The 24,445-nt window shown below is 37.5% G+C and overlaps 1 protein-coding gene across 1 annotated transcript; it reads right to left on the reverse strand.

The window, feature by feature from the left end:
• Nucleotides 1–3,903: 3,903 nt before the first annotated feature.
• Nucleotides 3,904–22,392, reverse strand: lrrc38b (leucine rich repeat containing 38b). Its single transcript, XM_056735392.1, has 2 exons — nt 20,871–22,392; nt 3,904–7,644 (listed from the first exon to the last, which is right to left on the reverse strand). The coding sequence occupies exons 1-2, from the start codon at nt 21,496–21,498 to the stop codon at nt 7,397–7,399; spliced, it is 876 nt and encodes a 291-aa protein (XP_056591370.1). The 5' UTR covers nt 21,499–22,392; the 3' UTR covers nt 3,904–7,396.
• Between the last annotated feature and the right edge of the window lie 2,053 nt (nt 22,393–24,445).

The raw sequence follows: 24,445 nt of genomic DNA on the forward strand, positions 1-24,445 counted from the left end.
TGTGTCTTTCCAAACCTGTGTGACTTTCTTTCTTCTGTAGAACACAAAAGAAGATATTTGAAAAATGTTGGTAACTAAACAACATTTGAGACATTTCTCAAAACTTTTTGGGGTTTAACAGAAGAAATGGTCTCATGCAGATTTTCGATAACATGAGGGTGAAGAAATGATGACAACAATTTTGTTTTTGGGTGAACTATCCCTTTAAAGTAAAATCCTTATAAGAACATGGGGTTCTGATCAGTACACTAGCTCTGAATGTATTTGTTCCATTTACCCGCACTTTTCTGCAGTCTCAACACTTTTTAACAGAGTTTAAATAGGCTGTTTGGATCCATGCTCTATAAAAAGCTTTGGGAATCAGAGCTGTTTCCTGTGAGAACTGCACCCAGCATTATGAGGTGTACTAAGTATTGTGCATAATGTTAAACATAAGGATTTCAATGTTAAACAGCTTTAAGTGTCATTTGCAAAGACGACAATAAGTGAGTCAGTGGATTGTGTTTGTAAAGAAACAGCAAAATTTAAAAACACGTGTGAAGTCCCATGTAATGTGCTAACAAGCAACTTAGCAACAACAACAAATGTGAATTTCTTATGTTTTTCCGGGGAGCAACCACAGTTGTAATGGGATGCAAAATATATATATACATTATACTTCTTGAAAGTCACCCCCATTTATCCAAAGACGGCAGCATCTATATTCAACATACACTTCATTTACTCTTGAACAGATGGCTTTCAAAAAGGACATGTTTTGATGAATGGCTTATAGATCAACCTCATAAAGAATGACCATTCTCTTTGTGCATTGTGGTCTTCTCCGGTTCTTGTGAACTTTCTCCTTGTTTTCCTCTCTCCAATCAGTTTTCCTACGCTGAATTAATCTGAGAGAGACAAGCAGACATCAGCCACATTAAAGTGATGAGGCCTTAGAGGAACATTTCATTAAGACCAAAGACCAAATCCACTTGTGACTATAATAACAAATAGAGTCCAGCCTAAACATATGTTCTCATCTTTGCCCATACCTATGAACCAGGTCACGTATGTTTTCCACTGATCTCAGAGGAATTTATTAGTATTTTATTATGTGGCTAATTCGTGTGAATTCATACGATGTAATGCAGAGCAATAATGAAGCCCCACCCCTAAACCTAATGTCACTGGGCAGAAAGCAAACGTACGAACAAGGTCACATAAATTCATAGGAATTAGTGCCCTTGTAAAACACCTACAAATTCCCATGAGATTGTGTTTTTGCAGTATAATAAACCTTTCCATATGTCCTCAATCTGTCAGCCATATGGTGAACAATGGGATGGCAGCTCTCAGGAGCAGCTAGAAGTTTATAATCCATCTCAATTCCAGATATATCATAAAGTTTATGGCATGAAACTTCACATAAAATCTTACTCAATTTATGGCCAAGGCATTTTTTTTAATTAACTGTAGACATGTTGTTTAAGACATTTGGCCAAAAATACACACATACTGTCATACTTTTAACTGGACTAAATATCATCTAATATATTGTTAGTTTTTTGTCTATATGTTTTCACCCAAAATATTAAAACGGCCCCAGATACTTCAATACATTGATCATGAATTTGCAGTCTGATTTGATCTGATTTCCAGTTTTACTGAATAAACATTAATAAGTAAACAACAGTCATTTGATGTATCAATATGTTTTCATGACCAATTGTTGACCTACGAATGCATTTAGGTATATGTGGACTCGCAAGATCAGTAGAACACTGGAGTAGAAAACTATGTGGACGTATTTAAAAGATCAAGACAAATTACTGTCATGTTCTACGGTAAATAAGAAAGGAGGTGTAAATCCAGACCCCAGAGGATGTGGTACAGTAACCTTAGAAGCTGTCTTTACCTGAGGCATAAGGTAAGACCAGCGAGCCTATGCACACTGATCCTTCAAGAGGCGTCTTCTTTTTTACCCAGCGTGCCTTGCTATTTTTCTCTCAGGAGTTTCTAGGTCACATCTTACTTCCAATTCACTTCACGCTGTTGTGCTGGGGGAACGCTGCTTTAGAAGGAGAATATAAATTGTTGTATCGTGTTGGTGTGTAACTGAAATTTTTGTACTGTGTTTGTATGTACTAAAATCCTTTCCTTTATCGAAATGGTTTATGGTGTACTTTATTTGTTTTTTTTCTAACAGGATTGGAAAGGAAATAATTGCAAAGGACTTTAGAATCCCTCTATGAGGCTTAGAGTCTTAATTGTTGAAAATGCTCCCTGGGCTACTGTATGAGAGAATCACATATAATCCGCTTCTCATGTCTCGGGCTACTCTTGCTTATTAAAACTTTGGAGTGTTACATTAGACTAGGAATGTAAGTGTGTGCTTGTGAGAAAGACGTCACCACCATCTTAATCTGAAGAGTCTTCACTGTGAACCACAACTAATGCAAAAAAAGTGCAGAAAGTGACCCTGCCAACCCACCCGCTCTCCCAGGGAACCGTTATTGATTTAAGGATGCTTTTACAATGCTCAAGATAAAATAAATTGCGTGAAGCTTTGTCTCACTTTTTTCTCAAAATTGTTGTTATACAATGGCCTTTGAAGAAGTTCATGGTCATGTTCGATCCATGATTTCAGACCTTGGTATTTTGGGATCATGTTAAAATCTTTCCTAAAACTCCAGAAAAGGCACATGTGAGTTCTTAGGGAAAATTATTTTGCAAAACTCTCAATTTCTCAAATTCTCTTTTCTTCATTTAATCTCATAGGTGTCAACTGAGATATTAAAGACATCCCATCACCACTGAATTTAGAATCAGAAAAGGGGCACCGGAGCACCCGACCAGATGACATAATAAAAAGTAGACCTCCCAAAAAATGACATCTCCTCATGGCGTGAGCAGGCCAGACGAGGAGAACGTAAAAGGCTGTGCCCATGATGGTTTCCGCCTGTTCCTAGCTCACGCCTCGGCATCCCACCGTGCAAGCCTCTGGCCCTGTAGCCATGGCAACCAAATGAGGTAAATGGTTGCAGGAGGGTTCTCATTTTCCACCCTTTCATTGCCTAAAAGTGTTCTCACCATTTCTTTTTTAACACCAAGTTTGTGGAGAACAGGGTGGTTTATTCGTTCTCCGTTTGGGTGAGAGATTATCATGTGAACAAAATCTAAACGGTGAAATAAGGTATAGGCATCTGCTGCATCATACAGCAACAGCGATGTGAGCAAACATCTGTATTGCAAGCCACTTGATTTTACAAATAATCTATAGCCAACATCTGGGCCATTCCAGCATAATGGATGTGACATTTTGCATCATGCACGTGACATAAAAATGCTCAGAGAATGAATTTGTTACGACTATATTGAACCATCTGTTTAAATTTTACTGAACCCTTGTTGATAGAGTCTAAACATCAAAAAATTGCGAAAGCGCATGTGTCATATTATTATTTTTTGGTGCTTTTATTTTACTAAACATATTTGAGAAATTAGAGGGAATGTTACCCATATAAAATGTACCCTTTATCTATCAAATGACAGATTAATATTTGAGAGCATGACACTGTAAGAAAACGTCTTAACACAAACTTTGGTCTTCCATTTTCTATTTTGAATTTATTTTGGTTTTATTGATCACCAATGGAATCAACTACTAAAGGAATCTAAGCCCATTAAAAGTGATCTTGACAGATTGCAGACATGATCTAACAGTTAATTATCACCCATACAACTACGTCACAAGCGTCAATACTGAGCCGTGAAATTGTGTTGCGATGGAGTCACTTCAGTGTCTCCTCAATGTTTGGTACCACTGCATTCATTCTCCTTGATCTTCCCTGAAATCTCATGGGTAGACAAGCTTTATGTGAAAGGTAAATGTGATACTAAATGTGATTATTTAGCAACCCAGTGTCAGTGTTTACACTTTATTTGCGAAATTAAGCAATAATGTTATATTCACATTGTGTTTTTAAGGAAATCAAAAAATAAGGAACACAAATAAATTAAAGATCAATCAAAATAGTTTACTGTTTCATATATTTCATCAACAGTGTACTTCCAAATGGACAAAATCAAAAGTATTGGATGATGTCGTCTTGAATCATGCAGGAAAGAAAACCCCCATATATAATTTTCCACTTTCTTTTTACTTAAACTACATAGTAGTTGGTATTCTATAGGTATACATGGTGTTCAGTTAAGACAGATGGACATCTACTCCATGTTAATTATGCAACACATAGACATTTTCACTATTTCTCAATGTGACAGTCATGACACAGGGAGTAACTGATGTCAGGAGCTCCGGGCTTGTTTCAAACCATACACAAATTGAATTCAGAACCACAATGAGCACATCGTAATTTACTTTCTTCGGAAATCCAAGATGTGCCTCATTTATAGTGACACATTTATCAAAGTCAATCCTGCCGACACAACAAAGGATTTTCGGGAATGGATGAGCACAGCTGTAAATATTTGATGTACATGTGTGATAAAAAACATCTAAAATTATGATATATCACAGGTACTATAGCTGCAGTTTGGATTTTTCCTGATAATATCATGCTACAGTCCAGCTTTAAAAGATTCAGTTGTGCAAAACCGTGTTTTAACACTAGAACATTTACATTACATTAATATGATACTTGCCACATCCAACAAACTAAGATTTCCGAGACAGAATGTAATGTTCTCAAAATAAAATAAAAAAGCGGCTCTTTCATGATGGTTTCCTCCAATATTTGAGACAGCAAGCACATTGTCTTCTTCATTTCACAGATCCAATCAATTATTCATGCAGAGCAAAAATGAAGTTGCGATACTTGGGAAAATATAGCCACTTGCTCTCAGAATAGCACATCAACAGCATCTGTTCCTGGACAGATGCAGTGGGAACAGAAAACCTTATATGTGACCCTGGACAACAAAACCATTCTTAAATAGTACGGGAACATTTTTAGTAATCGCCAAAAATACATTGTAGGGGTAAAAATAAAAATAAATGATTTTTGGGAATCATTAGGATATTAATTAAAGATCATATTACATACAGATATTTTATAAATTTCCCACCGTAAATGTATAAAAACTTTCATTTTGTGAGTGGATGGCCTGCTACGGTGCCTCAGATTATCAACTTCCAAGGCCATTTTCTCAATATTTAGCTTTTTTTGCACCCTCAGATTTCAGCTTTGTTAACAGTTGTTGTTCCGCCAGATAGTGTCCTATCCTAAGAAACCATATATCAATAGAAAGCTTATTTCTTCAGCTATCAGATGATGCAAAAATCTCAATTTTGAACAAAGTACCCTTAAGACTGGTTTTGTTGTCCAGGATCACATATGTCAACACATAAGAGGAATTAATGAATGTATTAACATCATAATAAACCAACTCTTACAAATTCCCCATCTGACATGTTAAAGACACATGAAGCCCTTTAAAATAAGGATATGAAACAAATATGATCGTTACAAAACGCACTACATGACCTTAAGCACGTGGACGCCATGATAATGAATGGGCCCTTAAATCGTAATGCTACAGCATTCAGGGACAACATAGAGAAATGTGTGCGTCCACCAGTTTGAAAACCATTTGGTTTCTGTTCCAGCATAACAATGTCCCGATGTGCAATGCAGGGTCCATTAAGAAATGATTTACAGAGTCTGGTGTGGAAGAACTTGACTGGCTTACACAAAGCCCAGACCTGAACCCAAGCACACACCTTCAGGATCAATTGGAATGCTGGCTGTGAGCCAGACCCGCATCGCTCAACATTCGTCCCTGACCTCGCGGATACTCTCTGTGTTTCAATGGGAGAACATTGAGGCTGGTAGGCGGGTCCAACTTGAAATGAAAGCTCACCATAGACATATGGATGTGGTTTCAGTGCGTCCACATAATTCTGGTCATATAGTGTAAGGAAAAACAAAAGCAAACAATCCAAGGTCTTTATCTGACATTCAATACCATTCGAATTATTTCCAATGGTAATCTATCGTTCAATTAAGACCTACAGACAAAGTTGCTTGATGATACTGACAGTATGAAATGTATGCCATTTAGATACGACTGTATATTATTATTGACACTAGACAGCAATCAGAAGACACATAAATGTACAGTGGCCCCAAAAAGTATTTGGACATGTAAGCCATTCATACTGTTGATAAAAGATGTCCAAAGATATGATGCCAAACCTTTTTACAGAATTGAAATTTGATTTAAATTGAGAATGTTTGTAATTACGTTTAACCAAATGTACTAAAGGATATTTGCACTGGATGTAGTCAGATTTACACAAAATGACCACAGGTCTAAATTAACTATGGGCATATTGTACATTTTGTCAATCACACAGGATTAGTCTTAATTTAGAATTGTAAATCTATTGTTTATATTTAAACGCACAACTAAGATTCTAGTGTAATCTCTGAGTATGATTGCTGCCTTTGCATTACTTCAAGTCCAAATAAGCAGGGCCACTGTATTCCTTTTGCCAATATACCTTTAAGACATAAACGACACAAAGACATTTGTAGACCAGTAGTATATACTCTCATAATCTCATGTAATCTCATATATATTGTGTTTAGAAGTCTCTTTAAGGGTAAATATGAGAGAACCATATTTATGCTGAATAAATGTCATCTTGCTAAGATCACAGACTTTTTTAAAGAAAAATAAATCTATATTCACATTAACATCGTCCCTCAGTCTCAGCATTCTTTGGCAGATCTGGGTGAAACCAGTCTACTTGGTGCCTTGACGGCCAGCACAACTTGAACCGCTTTAAAGTGCAGTATTCGAAACGGCTAGTCACATTAAGCTCTACTCTAAATATCTCGATAATGATAATGCCATTTAAAATCCATGTAAAATCCAAGTAAAATGGCTCCCATCGCATATTCTGGCTGCATAAAGCTATAATGGCAACATTTGACTTCTAACCTGCCCTTTTTGACTTTCTGTCAAACGATAAATACTTTGCTCAACCATTGCTGTCTATCTGTGCTAATTTGGCACAATTATGAAGTAGTACAGTTTGAGTACAGTTTTGCTAGCTTTACTGTATATTGACTACAATAAGAGAAACTTTACAGACGACAGTACTCAACACAGAGAATTTAGCTGGAGGACAAGATATTCAAGAATGTCCTTTAACGCAGGAATCCCTGGAAGTTTGCATACTAAGGCTTACCGTTATACCAAAAATCCCTAAATTCTGAGGGTGCTATGTCCATACTTGTCCAACTTTAAATCTTGGTTTGTGACCACTTCACCCATCCATGCCATCTCAGGTGACGTTATAACAGCTATCTGTTCAGTCATGAAGTTTAAGCTCCTTCATGTCCAGGTCTGCAGCTCTGAATCAGATTAAGGGAAACCCATCTCCATCTCACTCTTCATTCTCCTCCTCGTCCCCTTTGCTTCCTTTGCTCCAGCGCTGGAAACAGTGTACGGTGGAAGCCAGGAAGAAGCTAGCCATGATGGCGGCCACGGAGACGGAGATGCCCGAGAAGATGATGATGAGGAAATCGGTGAGAGTCAGGGTGATCTGACACTCCCGAAAACTGTCCTGGGAGAGAAGGCTGAGAGGCACTCGGCGGCCATCGTTGGGCAAGGAGCATTCCATTCCCTCTATACCTGTGAGAAGATATTAAACACATTGAGAATGTAAAGAACAATAGTTTATCTGTGGTGTTGTGAATCAAGTTTTTCACATTACATTGGTGGGATAAATACAGATATGTATCAATGTTTTATGAAACAGTTTCACAAAGACGCATTTACTTTAATTGGGAGACACCTTTATCCAATGTGACGTCAAAGTACACATGTGATCAGTTTATGTATACTCTTGAAACTCAACCAATGCTATGTTGCCAACGTTTTTAAAACAATGGGGTTTACTTTATTACTTAATTCCAGTAATTTGCGATATTACTTGATTCCTCCTATCTTTGTGGAAAAAGTTTGGAGAAGGCCCTTATCTGTTCTAGCATGACTTCAGTTGTTTAAAAAGTGAGGTCCATAATGAAATGTCTAACCTTTAGATAGTGAATTTATAACGTACAACTGCCATAGCTGCAATAAATATGAGGTAGATTTCCTGGGTGTTTTAATAGAAAAAAATATTTAGAATGAACCCCTTCTAATGCAATATTTACTACAGAGTTTCTGCACTAAAAGCACTGTAAACTATTCCAATATGCCCTAATAAAATATACACATAGTCATGCATATTGTACAAGGATATGCAATCTGAATAATAATATCCATTTTATGAAATTCTCGGGCCTTTGATAGGATTATCTAGAGATAGAGTTTTCCTGTAGCTCAGTGGTTAGAGTGGTTTGCTAACAATGTCAAGGTCATGTACAGTATAATGCATTGTATGTCGCTTTGGATAAAAGCGTTTGCCAAATGTGTAAATATAAATGTAGTGTGCATTCTGAATACATAATTTAAGTCAAAGTAACATAATGACATAAAAAATAGAGCTCTATTAGTTTACATTATACATGTCTACACTGGACTGTATTACTGTACGGCCATTCTCATCATATTTCGTCAGACGCAAATGGAAACCATGTACCCGTTTCAAAAACCGGCGGGTTCATGACAAGGCCTAAAATGGGTTTCGTGTTTATTTATCCCTCTGTTTGACCTAGACAAGAAACAGATAATACGGTTATCACTCACTTACTCAAAACAAGTACAAAACACACAGATTTACATTCCTGTGATAGTGATGCACTGCTGTGTGTTGATATAGCCGAGGACATCTACTGCACTCCCGCATGTCCACAGAGAGAAAATCTGATAACCTCTTTCAGCTGTGCTGACATATTTAATCGTGTATAGAATTACATAAATTACATATTTACATGAGAAGCGATCATAAGATTGTGATTAGAGTTCAGGCAGAGAAATCATATAACATCATGTAAATTAGATGAAATTGAGAAAACAACTAAATAAATTAGTTATGAAGATGAAATCAAGACAGGCTTGTTTCCTTATTGAAATCCTTACAGAAGCACAATATAAAACAGTAGGAGCATGAATCTACAGATTATGAATTAAGCAAAGGGGGCTTTTCACTTTTTGTTACAGTCATAAAGCTCAGCATCATTTATAGGGATGAAAGTTAAGGCATGTTTGTTTGGTCTCATTGCGTTTAACAGCCAGGTCATCTGATGCACGGGCGAGTGAGGTTTTGTGTGGGAGATGTAACTATATTCTGCACTGGTTCACAGTTTGTGTGGGATAGTCACAATAGCAGAGATGATAAAAGTATTGATCAAACGTCTCGATCTTTAATGTCTAATTCAACTCATTTCACAATATAATATAGTACATTCTCATAATGGACAAAGACTCATTAGCCTACCAGCTTGAACTAACAGTAATTTAATAATAACGCAGAATTAAAAATGCATTACTGTATGTGCGAATGGGTCAATCATTGAGACTTGTAGAAATAGGAATAAAATCTTTTGTATAAATTATGTGTTGTTTTTACTTCTAAATCATGTGTATTATTTGCATTAATTTCTACATCTCACAAATAGGATTGATTAATAATGTAAACAAATCATTCCACTAACCAGCATGCAGGCAGCATAGAGCTTTCAATTATAAATAACAGCAGAACTATTACGGCAAATTACTATAAAAGAATAACTAACCAGTAATTTAACGTCAAATATTTTACAGCGCAAGTAAGTGCATATTAAACTGATGTGTAATTTCATTTATAAGATTTGATATAAAAATGAAGCCTTGGAAGACATTTTAATTATAGGCTTTTACAGTTATGGCACCAGTATTAATCTTGGCACAAGCTGGCCACGTGCTTTTCAGTTCCAGAAAATCGCTGAATTAGTTGCATAAGACTGTCAAGTGTGAATGTTTGTGGAGTTCGTTCAGAACCGTTCGCAACTGACCATTTTGAAACGGTTTCTAATCACGAACGGTTGACGATTGATGCGCTCTAAACCGCAGGCTCGTCAGCCCTTGAATTTGTCAGGATATTATTCACACGATGATATTCGTCTGATGAAAGCTCTCTTGACATTACTCAGAACAGGATGACAGCCAGGAATACCTCTGACCTGTCTCCATCACCAACACGATACTTACTGTGTCATCAGCCCTTAAAAAAGCCATTTGTTGGCATAGGTCATGACATTAACATTGTAGTATGGCAGATAACAGCAGGTTGAGAGTTTTTCCATAAAGTCTGTTTTTGGTTTATTTGCTTAGAAACTGATAAAGTGAAGCTACGGGGGAAGCCGAGCTCAGAGATTGTGGGTGGATGCTGCTGGAGCCAAAATGGAGTGAAACTTCGTGAAGGGGATGGTATAACTCTGTTGCTAGGTTGATGTCTTAAATTCTGTAAAAAAATATATGTACAAGATCCATTCATTGATGTAAGCTGTGAGAATGAATATGAATAGTACATCTACAAATGTTCTTCCGTTGAGATGATAATTTATAGAAATTACACGATACATACTATTATAATGCAGCTAATGAACAAGAATAGGATTTTTAGTTTTCATCACATTCATTTAGCAGATGCTTTTACACAAAGAATCGTGCAATTGGGAAACATTCAAGATAAAGTGTTTTATACATTTGAGAATGAAATCCATCTCACATTTTTTACACCACATATGAATTTCTCTTTCATAATCAGAAGAGATGAATTGACTAATTGATTGCCACTTTGGATTTAAGCGGAAGTGAAACATGAGACAGTAGTCCATTTGTGTCTACTGTCTGTTGGCCATAACTAACTCAGAGGATGAAGGAGATAAATGGCCTCTATTTATATTCACATAGCTTCCTCAGCGATCTTCTAACAAGCAGGCCAACTGTCAATTTCTGTCTGACCCTTCCCGCTCTGTCTCCTCCTGCAACCTCTTTACATATAACTGCACAGTTATAATAACAGTAAAATGTCATTGTTTTTTCTATTTCAATGAACAGCAATTAATCATTGAAGAATAAATGAATCAAAACTAAGTGTGGCAGGAAAAATTCTTGACCCCATAGAACATGACCTGGTTACGCTTTCTAAATGATTTATTTTCATCGCAGGCCACTGTAGTGCACTTCAATACATTTAGTGGAAATGAAGGTAGGGGTTTGTGAAATTTCAATCATTTTTATATTTCATCACACGGGCACCATATGATGATGCAGTTGTGGGACTACACTTTGAGATTTATATGTTGTATTTATGGATCCTATTAATCTGACAAAAAGCAACTTGTTCGGCAAATAACAGGATATTTTCACCATTTTATTTTTTTCAAATGTAATGCAAATTAGGTTTAAGCAACGTTCTGTATACTCTGATTAATACCGAGGTGTCTGAAACTAAAAAGTAGAGCAAATAATATTATTCAGAGCTGTAGAGTTTGATTTTATTCTGAACATTTAGAGGGAGGGCGTTAAACACGAGTCTGAACATTTAAAAGGTTCAGGGTTCAAAATGAAAAACACTGCATGCTGAAAAAACTGGAAAGAAAGGCCACAAACAGGTAGCTCTTTAACAACGCTTAATTTTTTTACATAAATCTAGCTCGTCCATTTTCCAAACCTTGTACAATTATGTCAGTTTAATTTAAACTGTTAGCGATAAATCTATAACAATATAAAGAGTCAAAACTAAATGTGTCAACAAGTCAAAGCAACTAATGAAATGAAAGCACTTAGTCCAAAACGTATACTGTAATGACATCAGTGGTGTTAAATATTCAATATTTTAGTGCTTTAAAATATTGGGAACGTACTAATATTTAAAACATTTGTCCAAAAAACATTAAAGAGATTTTATAAATTACACAGAACTATGTATATTGTTGAAATGACTAAAGAACTACCAAATATTCGATCACATCTCCATTACATAATACTGTAAGAATAGTTTTATGATAAATGAGCTACACAGATCACCACAACAAGACTAGATACATTGCAGTGTGTAAAAGTATGTCAATGTAAATTTAAGTCAAATGACCTCAGTTTTAAAGTATAGCATCTTCTTACTTCAGGAACATGATGACACTGCAAACACTTTAAAATTGAGCAGGTCTTTTCATGGCCTCGGCTGTGAATACAGAGCTGTGAACATCTGAAACCGGTCAGAAACCCGGACAGCGCAAACAGACCCAGAGAAAAACAGACCTCACTCGCTTTTAATGAGAGGATCTGAGACGAACTGTGCCTGGTGTCAGGTTTTTTCAGGAGTGTCAAAAGACAGTCTTATGTCTAACATGTGTCCTGAGATTAAACATTGATTTTTTCCACCTGGCTACAAATAAAGCTTGGGGATCATCAAGGCCATGTTGCTGACCACCGAAGAAATGTTGGTCAACAGCTGTTTAACGCTGGTTAAGGGATGTTTGGTATGTAAGCAGATTTCGGATTTCATGCTGGTTAGCAGCAATGCCGATCTTTTAACATGGGAAAGGACTGATTCTGCCTGTTTTAGTATTTCATCTGCCCCAGTAAAACACTTCAGCAGTTTTGCTAAAACATTAAGTCTGGCCCTTTCGATTGTCAGTAATCCTGTGCGGATCTGTGCAGTCTGTCCTTTATGAGTCATACAAAAAGATGCCAGCATTAGCCTTTGACAAAGCTCGTTTTGATAGACTCGGAGAAGAACAGAATCTCACATTCATCCAAATTTTATTTGAGTTTAATGTCAAAAATTAATAAGAGAACCGAAGTCACCTAAAAGATTGGAAAATTATGCGTATTATGGTACAGTGATGGTATCAGATGGTAATACTGTGGTAGGGTATTTTGATACTGTATATACGGTAATGAATGATATTCATTTACCGTACCATATACATAGTTCCCTTGAAGCTGTTGTTTACTATTTCTGAGCTTATCAAGAAATAGAAGTCAAAACATCAGAATGTTGTTTAAACTTGAATATGAACACTTGTATTTTTTTATATTCAAGATCTGCAAACATTGCATCGTTTGTCATTTTGACCAGTTGTACTATTTCAGTATTTTGCAAAGAAAGAAATATTATTACTTGGATCCAATATTGTCACTAGTTCACAGAATGAAACATATGAAAAATACTTAAACACTCCGAATCATCTTAATTGTATTTTTTTAAATAACATTTTTATAAAATGTATTAATACAAAATCAATTATTATGTCCACAAACAACAAAGAGTACAACAGACCATCGCAGAAGAAAAAGACAGTATCATTATGAAACCAAAAAGCTGAAAAAGTAAAAAAGTTTCAAAGTGAACAAAGTTTAAATAAACCCAAAAGTAAGACAAGTGTGTGTGAGGTCGTTCACCAGAATTTGCTTGATTTCATTTACTCCTCCCCATCTAGCGAACTAAAAGACAGAGTGAACAAGTGAGCATTTTGGGACATGGGAAAAGCAGCTTGGGTGTCATCAGGCAACTGGCCATGTGATGTCGGCACTTGATGGATTACATTCAAGATTAGCGAGCGGTGAGAGGGACGAAAGCTCTGGTGTAACACTCTATCTCCAGTGATTGATTTACCTGGTCAAACTGAGCCTGATATTGGAGTCTGGCACTCAAGCCAACTCCATTCAGACCGTGGACCGTCGTCTCATGAATAGCCGGGTGTGCATTTCAGCATATTGACAGTCTTGCCTGACCTCAGTTTAACTCCGATCGCCCTCTTGTAATACTGTGCAGGCACTCGAAAAGCTCTCTTTGGGTTACAAGTAGGAGTTGTGTGATTGAGCTTAAGCAATTGTAATAATTAGCATATTGTATAAGTGAAAATCAGTGCAACGCGAAGGTCAAGGAGAGGATGACGGAATATTAGCAAGAGAGTTATTACAGTATAAGAAGCTCTCACACAAATATGTGTGATCTTGTATCAACCAGAACGACGGTTGACTCATTCTGATCAGAATGGATTTCCCTCTGTGACGTCACAGACACATGATTGCTCTGAGCAGTGAAGTTAAACATAACTGAAAGTAGAATTTTTTATTATATTTAGATAAATAGATGCACGCAGTGTCACGGTGGAAAGATGCCAATCGACATTTCAGTCTGGATGTAGAGTATCAATGCTGAAGAATTACCAAACATCAGTGCTGCGCTACATGCTGAGCACATATTTGATCTCTGTTACATAATGAGGATATACTGTATGTGGAAAGTACACAATGCATGCTAGCTGATATTTAGCCAAGAACATCACAGATGGTGGGGATGATGTTTATCAGTAGCACACCGATGTTTTCAAAAATCCATCTGCAGTCGTATCTTGCTCATGCGATAAAAAACGTCTGGCGGACCTAGAAAACATTGTGTAGCTGTACTATCTCTGAACAGGTAGAGCGTGTCACCAGTAACACCAAGGTCATTGGCTCAATTCCCAGAGAACATACGTATGCACTGTGATTTGCTTCAGAAGCATCAGTCAAACAAAGAAATCAAATATGCTCAAACGGAGACAAGGTGAGTTTCCTTCAGATGTCTTGGGTGGAAAGAGATGGTTATACGTTGGTTAAAAAGGCAGGTGTCAGTACGGCCACAGGTGAGGTTAATTTTACATGAGCTATGTTGTGTCTTAACCATGAGCAGAGATGAAAGAGGTGGATCACGTTTACCCCTGTTTCCCTCATTAATGATTCACAGCGCAGGCTGGGACCATACCGAGAAAGTCCACCGAATACATTCTCTCCGGACGACACTGAGTCAAGACTCAAGGTATTGCTTAAAAAACATTCTCATATTTTAAGGTTTAAAATTAATTCATGTGAATGACATAAATAATAAATACAATATGATACAGAAAAATAAACAACTTTTTCTCAGATAAACCTAAAACCCACAAACACGGAGCTGGTAACACACTACCTATATGTGTGTGTGTGTGTGTGTATTTATTCATTTGCCTGATTATTAAAAATTCCTCTATCAACCAAGTTCAAACATCACACAGTTAATGGGACAGTTCGCCCAATAATAATTTGCTGACTCTCATTTCTAACCTGTATGTACATGGCCATGAAGTACAAAAAAAGAAGATATTTGTAAAAAATTGTTACCAAAAAACACTGACCCCCATTGACTTCCTTTGTAAAGAAACAGAACTAACGAGACATTTCTCAAAATATCTTATTTTGTGTTGAACAAAGAAACGCTCTTTTTGATTGACATGAGAGTAAATAAATGATGAAATATTTTATTTTGGGGTGAACTATCTCTTTAAGGATCCTCCGTCCATTAAATCATTACATCAGCTATTATCCATCACAGCCCACTCCACCAGGCAGCCTAGTGTGCGCTCAAGGCACATGATCACATGAGCACAGGGGAAATCAGAATGTGTGAAAGTGAGCACAAGCACAAACAAGCACAGAACATGTCTACACCGGTTATATACCAGCCACCAAAAACATAAACTAATTTAATGATAATATAGTGATTCTGAATGAAGTCTCTCTAGCTATCTTATGCAGACAGCAAATAGTGTTTTGTTTGCTCATTAATATTTTTATACATATTTTATGAGCAAAGAGATTTTTCCATCCCTCTTCCTGACATTCCAATTTCTTTCTGATAGCATGATAAGCTGTTCTCACACTTTCCCATGACCATTAGCGCAAGTGATTTGGTCTATAAATCAGGCTTGGCAGTGATTGACTGTAACAGGCTCCTGTTTTTTCTGCATGTTGATGCTTAAGATGAGATTCCCCGAATGAGCATCCATTGGTCAAACATTTTGAGTGACTAAGCTAGTGGTGCTGTCATACTGGTGAAGCCATATTCACCACACAATTCTAAAGAGACTAGATTCTCTAGACGGTTTCAGGGGAAAAAACATAAACAAACATTATGTGGCCCAATCTAAACATCTTGTAGATCTCCGTAATGAATCATGACTTCTGAATAGTTTTAATTTAATTTGATTTAATTTAAAACAATTCATTTAAAATTAAATATTAATATAAATTAAATATAAATAAATTGTTATATTATATTTACATTTATGCATTTGGCAGACGCTTTTATCCAAGGCGACTTACATTATAAATATATGCACTATCCTTTATCCATTTGTTTCTAAGTATGTGCAATCCCCTGGGGTCGAACTAATGACCTTGCCGTTGTTTCCTCTGAGCTACAGGAAAGCAGAACAGAAAAAATTACCAGCCACTATAGCCAGACCGAAAACACAGACCAGAAGTTAACTGCAGGCGAGGCGCGTGCATCCGATGAAAACGTCCATAGATTCTTTATAACATAGTGGTTACCAGACTTCTCAGATCAAGTACCAACTTTGATAAAATTACACATTTTAAGTACCATATATTTATATAAATAAAATAATTTGCAAACCATGATCAAATTATATTTTGTAGTATTTTTGTATGATTTTATTACTGTTATTTTTCTGTGAATTTATTACTTTCATTTATTATAACTATTGACAGGCTACTTGTGTTATATTCTATCTGAATAAAATTCTGCTGTTGCTGTTATGCACAAATAAAAATGGTTATACAAAAGATCAGACACAAAATCGGAAATTCTGTATTTACTAATCATCCACGACAAAACATTTAACATCATACACATTTCACAGTTGGAGAACATAAACAATGCTACTAGTTTGACATAGACTGTCTGCTGAGACTTTGGTTATGAAATAAACTAAAGCGAGTGAGCAGTTGAGTGACTGATGGATCGTTGCATACTAATTCATTCTATGACAACATTTTATAATGAACAAAAATGACTCTGTGCTCCTAAGAAGTCGGTTCATTATGAACCATAATAAATATCTATATTTTTTGCATGTACATGACTTTGGAGAAATGCTAGAATATGACTCAACCTTGGGAACAAATTTATTCTGAAGCTCTTGATATCAGATCCAATGCGAAGCAGATGTAACAGTGCCTAAAGAACAGTGAGGGGATAATCTACAGTAATATATTATTTTTTCAGTTTTTAATCTGACCGCATCTATATCACTTTTCTCATGCTTCTGGAAATAGAAGAACAGATCGTTCCTGCTGCTGGAAAATCCATCTTCTAATTAAGGGGATAATCCACAGTGATGCTACAGATATCTATAGTGAATTGTTTGTCTGACCAAGGCAAAGTATCTCGAGTGAGCCCAGCGGTTCAACAGCAGAGTTCAAGAGGGTAATAAAAGATTTATCTGAAACGCTTCACAACAGCTTCAACGTTCTGTGATTTAAAACTCCTTTTAGCCCGAACCTTGAGGCAGAATATATATTGTACAGTCTCCTATTTAGATTCTCCTGTTTGTTAATGCATTGAGAATTTACAATCATGTTAGAAATGCAATGCACCAAACATTCTCCAAAAACCAACTGCTGCTTTTATATTAATGAATGTGTATGACAGTAGTTGATGAGAAGATAACACATCAGTCAACATTTGACACAATACATTTATCTTAACAACCTAAAGACTTTGCATATTCTAATAAAGCAATAAGCCCCGCGCAGCAGTGGGTTACAATGCATTTTATAACATCTAAGGGGGTTTGTCGTGCCACAACGCCCTTAGCTGTAATAAAATGCACTTCAACCCACTGCTTAGCAGGGCTTATTGCGTTTATAAAATTCCATTATGCGTAGCAAGGTTTCATAAAATAAATTAAATGAAGTGATATTTAGGCGATGTAATGCAGTTAGCCGTTATAAATCGGGGTCTTTGATGACAGCTTAGAATTTGGCTCAGCCAATCAGAATCAAGGAGCAGAGCTGACCGTTTTATCAGGTCATTTTATATTATTGTAGTAACATCCAGCTTCTCTCCTACATCCTAAAGTCACAAGAGCTCAGTGATGCAGAAAACATGAGGTGAGATGCATGCTCCTAACTCAATTCGTACTGAATCTACCGTAGGGCACTTGGCGGGTGCACCAGAGGCTTGGCTTTAGTTTGGCCCTCTGTCTGCTGCGGACACTGATGTGTGCTTGGCTCCATGCTCTTAAACAATTCATTACCCCTGCTAATGAATGCTGTGAAAGCCCGTGATAAATTTATTTGCGGCAGCCGCTGAGGGATATCATATTTTACCCGGTGCGCTAAACTTGTTTTCAATGCCCAAATCGAAATTCTCATCAGCGCAGGGAAATGGAATGTGAACATAATGAAAACAGCGGCGGTAGTGGGATGACATTCAATATGATTTTCTCTTTGCTGTGGTTGCATCACAAGGAAAATGCTTTAAGGAAAACGGAAAAGAAAATCAACTTTACCAGCCACTCGGTGGTTACCCTTCATGAGTAACTCAATGTACTCTTGCATCAAAGTGAGCTGAAATAACCACAAGGTCATGTTTTTATGTAAACAAGGCTAGAAGCTCATCTGTTCAAGCTAAATGACAGATAATGGTGCTCTGGGGCCATGTGGTGTTTGCCCATTAGACATAATGTTTGTTCAGATTATTGTTTTTCCATTTTATCTGCGGGCAAATGACACATGTGACTGGCAACTAGGAGTGTATGGACAATTGTATGCCCAGTTGTTATAGTACCTTTATCTTTACCATCAACCTGTTAGCTTACCCTGTATTGCTAAATCTGGCATATTTACATTATGTAACTTAAAGTGATAGTTCAGCCAAAAATGAAAATTCTGTAGAACGAAAAAGAAGACATTTTGAAGAATGTAGGACAGGAAAAAGTTCTGGGGCACTTTTGACTACCATTGTTTTTTTCCTACTATGGGAGTCAATGGGGGTTGAGATCTGTTCAAAATATCTTTATCTGTGCATCTTCATCAGAACATAGAAATGTATACACATTTGGAACAACTCGAAGGGGGGGGAAATGATGACAGAATTCTCATTTTTGGGTGAAGTATCCCTTTAAAGGGGTCATATGGCGCAAAATTGTGTTTATCTGTGTCTTTGGTGTGTTATAAGTTGTCCATGTATTAGACACGTAAAATGGCAAATATTATACTGTCGGAACAAAAGATGCATTCTATCTAAAAGTGAATGCTCATACCTAGACCGGCCTGAAACGCATCGTGTAACCACACCCCCACAGATCTACATCAGCCCAAATGTTTACGCAAGTAAGGTTGGTGTACCTGTCAGTACAATTGCTTTAGAACCTGATGTTTCCTTCCAAATTCGTTCCAAATATGGTAAGAGACGTTACATTTCCGTCACACGTGTGCAGTATTCGACCAATCACCATATGCACTGGTTAATTGACCAATCATAGCACACCTCGCTTTTCAGAGCGATGAGCTTTGTAAAAAATTTGCATGTTTCAAAAAGGCCGGGCAAACAGGATATACAACCATGCACGGTGTGTGGAAAACAGCGATACAGCATTTTGAATCTTAAATCGTGTATACATATTGCATCACATATAAAAAAAAAAATGATAATATTCGTTTCAGCGTTTGTCACATCACCCCTTTAAGGGGTAGTTCACTCAAAAATGAAAGGCTCTGTCATCATTTACTCACCTTGTCATTTTAAACCTGTATGACTTTTTTTCTTCTGCAGGGCACAGAAGTTCTGTTCTGTTTTGAAGAATGTTGGTAACCCAACAACGGTGGTACCCATTCTTCTATTGAATGCACACAAAACCAATCCAAGTCAATGGGTACTGCTGTTGTTCGGATACTTACATTCTTCAAAATATCTTCTTTTGTGTTACACAAAAGAAAGAAAGCCCGTGCTTTCACTGTGCTTGTGTTAATAAATAAGCATTTTGCCATTTCAACATAAATAAATGGAGAAATAAAGTAAATAGAAGATAGTTGGAATGCACTTGAAATTACTTAATTTAGTCATTTGTCAGCTAATGATGTTCCTCTACTTGTTTGTTATGATCTTAGAATATATTGTATATATGCTCATTGTCCATAATAAAATACAATATTCGACAAAACACTGCAAACAGTATAATGTAGGCTAAATAAGGTATACAATGCTTGTGATTTTGTAACAGCTTCTGTCTTTGGAAAAACTTTTATTATTAATATTAGTGGTTAATATGGAGCCATTAAGGTTATGTTTTGTTTTCAGAAACATAAAAAGGGTCCAGACATGGTAAATATGTTGTATCTTCTTTCGAATATTAGACATTTTGTGAATATAAAATTAGTGTCCAGTGGAAATTCCCTTGTTGTCTCACTCACAATGAAGAGAATTTCTGCATAAGCTGATTTTTTGCTATTGTGACCCTTCTTTTGAGGATAATGTGCTCTTTCATTTTCTCTCTCCATAAGGCTTACAAAATATGTCTGATACTGTAAGAAATAATGCCAGGAAGCAGCTACACTGAACCATTTTTATAAAAAGCTGCTACGGCAATACCAAGGTACCATATCCAAATAACATGATAAAACATCATAAACTTCTTAAACTTTAAACTTCATAAAACCTGAATATTTAAACTAATAAAAAATCCAAGTTGCCACATAAGTACCACATCTACAACAGGCTGATTTCGCACACACACACACAGACAGAAGCAGGTGTTCAGCATACGTGTAATGCACGTCTAATGATCCCAAAGCACGTTGCCAAAGGAAATGTAAAGCGTGAGCTCTATGGAGGACAGAGCATCACCTTGTGTTAGAATGCTTTTGAGCTGTCCTCATTTGTCTGTCATTAGTCTGGAAATCCCTTGTAGTCATTGTGCGGGTGGGAAAGAGAGTTATATTTAGATGAGAGAAAGAGGTCCCTGTTTAATCTAGGGTTTAATATAGATAGAGAAGAACCGTGTTGTACAGTAAAGCTTATGCAACAATGAGTTCATTCTACAAACTACTATAACTAGCTATCTTGGGGAACAATTGCACAGATGTTAAAGACTTACCATTGGGAAGCTTGTGACTGTTCTCCCCCAGCCAAGTAAACAGGTTGGAAAAGTTGCAGTTACACACCCAGGGGTTGCCATCCAACCGGACCATCCGGAGGGAGGGCAGCTGGTTCAGCGCTTCCACCTGTAGCCCAGAAAGGGCATTGCGTTCAAGTTCGAGTTCGCGCAAGGATGTAAGACCCGTGAAGGCATCTTCGTTGACCATGCTTAGGTAAGGGTTATTGCCAAGACGCAACTTTATTAAACTCCTCGACTCTCCAAAAGTCCCTTTGGGGATCTCTGTCAGGTTGTTGCAGCCGAGGTCCAAGAAAACCAACCTGGAGGACGTGCTAAGGGTTCCCGGCTCAATGTGCGAGAGCGAGTTGTTGCGCAGGTCCAGATAGACCAGGTCACTGTAGAGCACTAGGAAGTCCGAGGGAATGTGTGGGATCCAGTTGTCGGCCAGCAGCAGCCTCCTTACATCCAGCGGTATCTCGTCTGGTAGTCGGGTGAGCCCTCGTCCGCTACAGTCTACAGTGTGAGGGTCTGGACACAGGCAGATCACTGGACAGTTTTCCCCTTGAGTCAACAAAGTAAAGGACAGCAAGGCAAGGACAGGCTGGAACCGGCAGACACATGGCAACATGGTCAAGAAAGAGGGACAAAAATGAGAGGGAACAGGGAGAGGAACAGGTGATGGGGTGATGAAGGTCAGAGGGCAGGAGATTAGGAAAGGGGAGGGGAAGGGGAAAGTGAGAAGATGAGTGGAGAATTCAGTGCCAGCACAGGAGCATCCTGCTGTCTTGGGTAAGAAATTCTAAAGTAGCTTCCACATGGAGATGCTGGAGAGGGCAGCGTACGCTGTTTTTCCGGGAGAGCATCAAGCAAGCAACCTTAAAGTGGTGAGCAGACGGCTGGTTTTGAAGGCGAGAGGGGAGGAGAAATTGCATGCTGTGGGAGGGAGAGAGAAAGCATGAGAGAGTGAGAGAAAGGGGAGGAGATATCAGCACACGGAGGTAAACAGAAACCAGAGAGGCAGATTGAGTAAAAATTCAAAGGCAACGTGGAGGAGGAGGAGGGGCGCTTCCAGGCTTCCTCTCGCAGTCGTGAGGCGATGACAGAATCTTGGCTGTCTGACACGAAAGGATTCAACATGCAGAGGCTCCGTTCTGGTGAGCAAACAATGAAATTGTTGCATCCCTCCATTTGTCTCTCAGCTGAAGGCAGGAACGACCGCTCGACCGGTGACTGTGAATGTGACCCTTGGCGCTTGGGAGCTGTTGTAAGTGAGCTGTCATGGTCATAATGAGGAAAATTTTCATCAGAGGTTTAAGCGCGGGAGTCCTTTTCCTCTCTGCCGTGCGATCCCCAGGCACGACTCTTTCTGATGAGAGATCGTACGGCACGGTTTTGCAGCTCTGTTGCTATGGTGAGGAAATCCAAATATCCACAAAGAAGTTGTCTGCATGCAGATTAGAGACGAACGGGGGACGTCTATCAGCATGCTGGCTCATGGACTCTTCTGCTTTCCTCCTGTGTTGTCTTTGCCCTTTAATATGGAGGGACGGCCATGCACTCAACACGTGATGTCATTTCCTAGTGAGATAGTCGTGCATGGTCATACACTGTACAAAACATTATAGATAGAACAATTGTCATAATAATTATTTTACCATCCCTTTAGTATTATTAAATAATCATAAATAATATGAATCACAAAGTCATAAACTTCAAGTAAAATCAATTTATATACTTCAGCTTATCAATGAATCCTAAAACCATATTAACATTCTGAAGTCATATGCACTACCAATTCTAGAAATTCTCTCAGCTTGACCTTCATATGACATGAATCGATTTCAATCCAATCTCCGAGTTTTTCATAAGCGAGCCACACACAGCTCTGTTTGTAATGTATTAAACAGACGTCAGTACTTCAGTTAATTAGGAAAGTTTCTGGAAGCAAAGGGCACATCTCCTTTCATTTAGCTCTCATTGAGCAGTCAATCATTGCTGGTTAGTAAAGGACAACAGGGCGGAGCTAGACGGTCAGACTCTCTCACACGGCTTCTTCAACATCCCCAGACAGGTAAATGAAATTAGGAAAGCAGACCTTTGTCACGACACAATTAAAAAAACAGGAAACCGCATGAATTGAATGGAAATAAGGCAGAATGGGTCATATAGATACCAGGCTGTATATTAACAGCGCGTTTGGAAGAGTCGTGACTGATAATGAATACTGTAATTTAAAACGCTGGCTGCTCAGAGCACTCTTCCTGAATGAATGCAGATTGTAGGCTTTCAAACATCTTGCAGAAAGACGATCCATGCATATTGAACACACACATGCCTGGGATTCATTTTGATCATTTAATTTGTTGTACTGATAAAAATACAAATGAATATAGAGAATTTAGAAAAAACTGTCCTGAACATAAAAGAACATAAGACCGGGACTATTTATTTATTTACTGAAACAATGTGATAGTCATAGTTTATTTTCATAGAGGTATCATCATTTTCCACAAAAATGAAAGCCACTTATGCTTTGTTTCAAAACCTAATGCGCTTTGTCACCGCCATATACAGCATCCCTGACACGACAGAGAACTACAATAATTAACAACTGATTGTTTTTGAATGAAAAGCATATTCTCATGACAATAAATACAAAGCACATACATTATATTGTTTAAAGTACACAACATAAATGGTTAAAATTAGCAATCTTTTTACTATTTTAGTGATAGTGTACATTACTACAGGACACCTTTACTAAGTTATATAAGTTTATATCTAATCAACAATTCTTTTAAATAATCATTCATTTTTTTGTGTGTGTCACATGGCATTTTGGTACTAGTATACAGAATATTGCTAAAACTAGCAATATGGAGATTTTAGATCTAGTGGTGAGGTTGGGTATTGCAACCAACGGCTCACTTCAGCCGCCCTACCTTTCATTACAGTGGCTGCACAGAACTAAAATATTATCAAGTGGCAAAACAACATGGCAAATTCCATACAAGGGGATCCGCGCTATGTATATAGAAACAGCTCATTTAAAGGTAATAGAATCATAACGCTTCATTATTTAAGGTTTTTATACACCTCTAAAGACATAGTTATGTATATATTGCATTTCTCTCAATATATCCTGCAAAAACCTACACACTAGACCTTTATATAGATGATCTATATGACTTTCTTCCTTCAGAACACAAAAGCAGATATTTTGAAGAACCATATGTATAGAGGGTATGTATTGACTCCACCTTCCTACGTGAACAAGCCAGGACACACCCCCTTGTTTGCTAGGACACGTGGTAAAACCTGCAGCAAAATGTCTGCTTTAAAAAGGAAAAACAAAGAAAACGGGACTAAAGCACGCAATTATTTGTTGAAATTAAAAGTAGTTGGACTTGACGGTGATCCTTACGACTTACAAAGGAACCAGGTGTCCCTTTACACTGATATGTTGCGCAGAATTAAGTTTCCTGATATTGTACGCAGCCATTTCGCTGAGTGTTTTGCCTCTCAAAGGAACGTGTTTTGGCATGTTCACGTGGTAAAGTGACGTCACGTGCATA

This window comes from Triplophysa dalaica, chromosome 21 (genome assembly GCF_015846415.1).
Source record: "Triplophysa dalaica isolate WHDGS20190420 chromosome 21, ASM1584641v1, whole genome shotgun sequence".
Classification (NCBI taxonomy): Eukaryota; Metazoa; Chordata; class Actinopteri; order Cypriniformes; family Nemacheilidae; genus Triplophysa; species Triplophysa dalaica.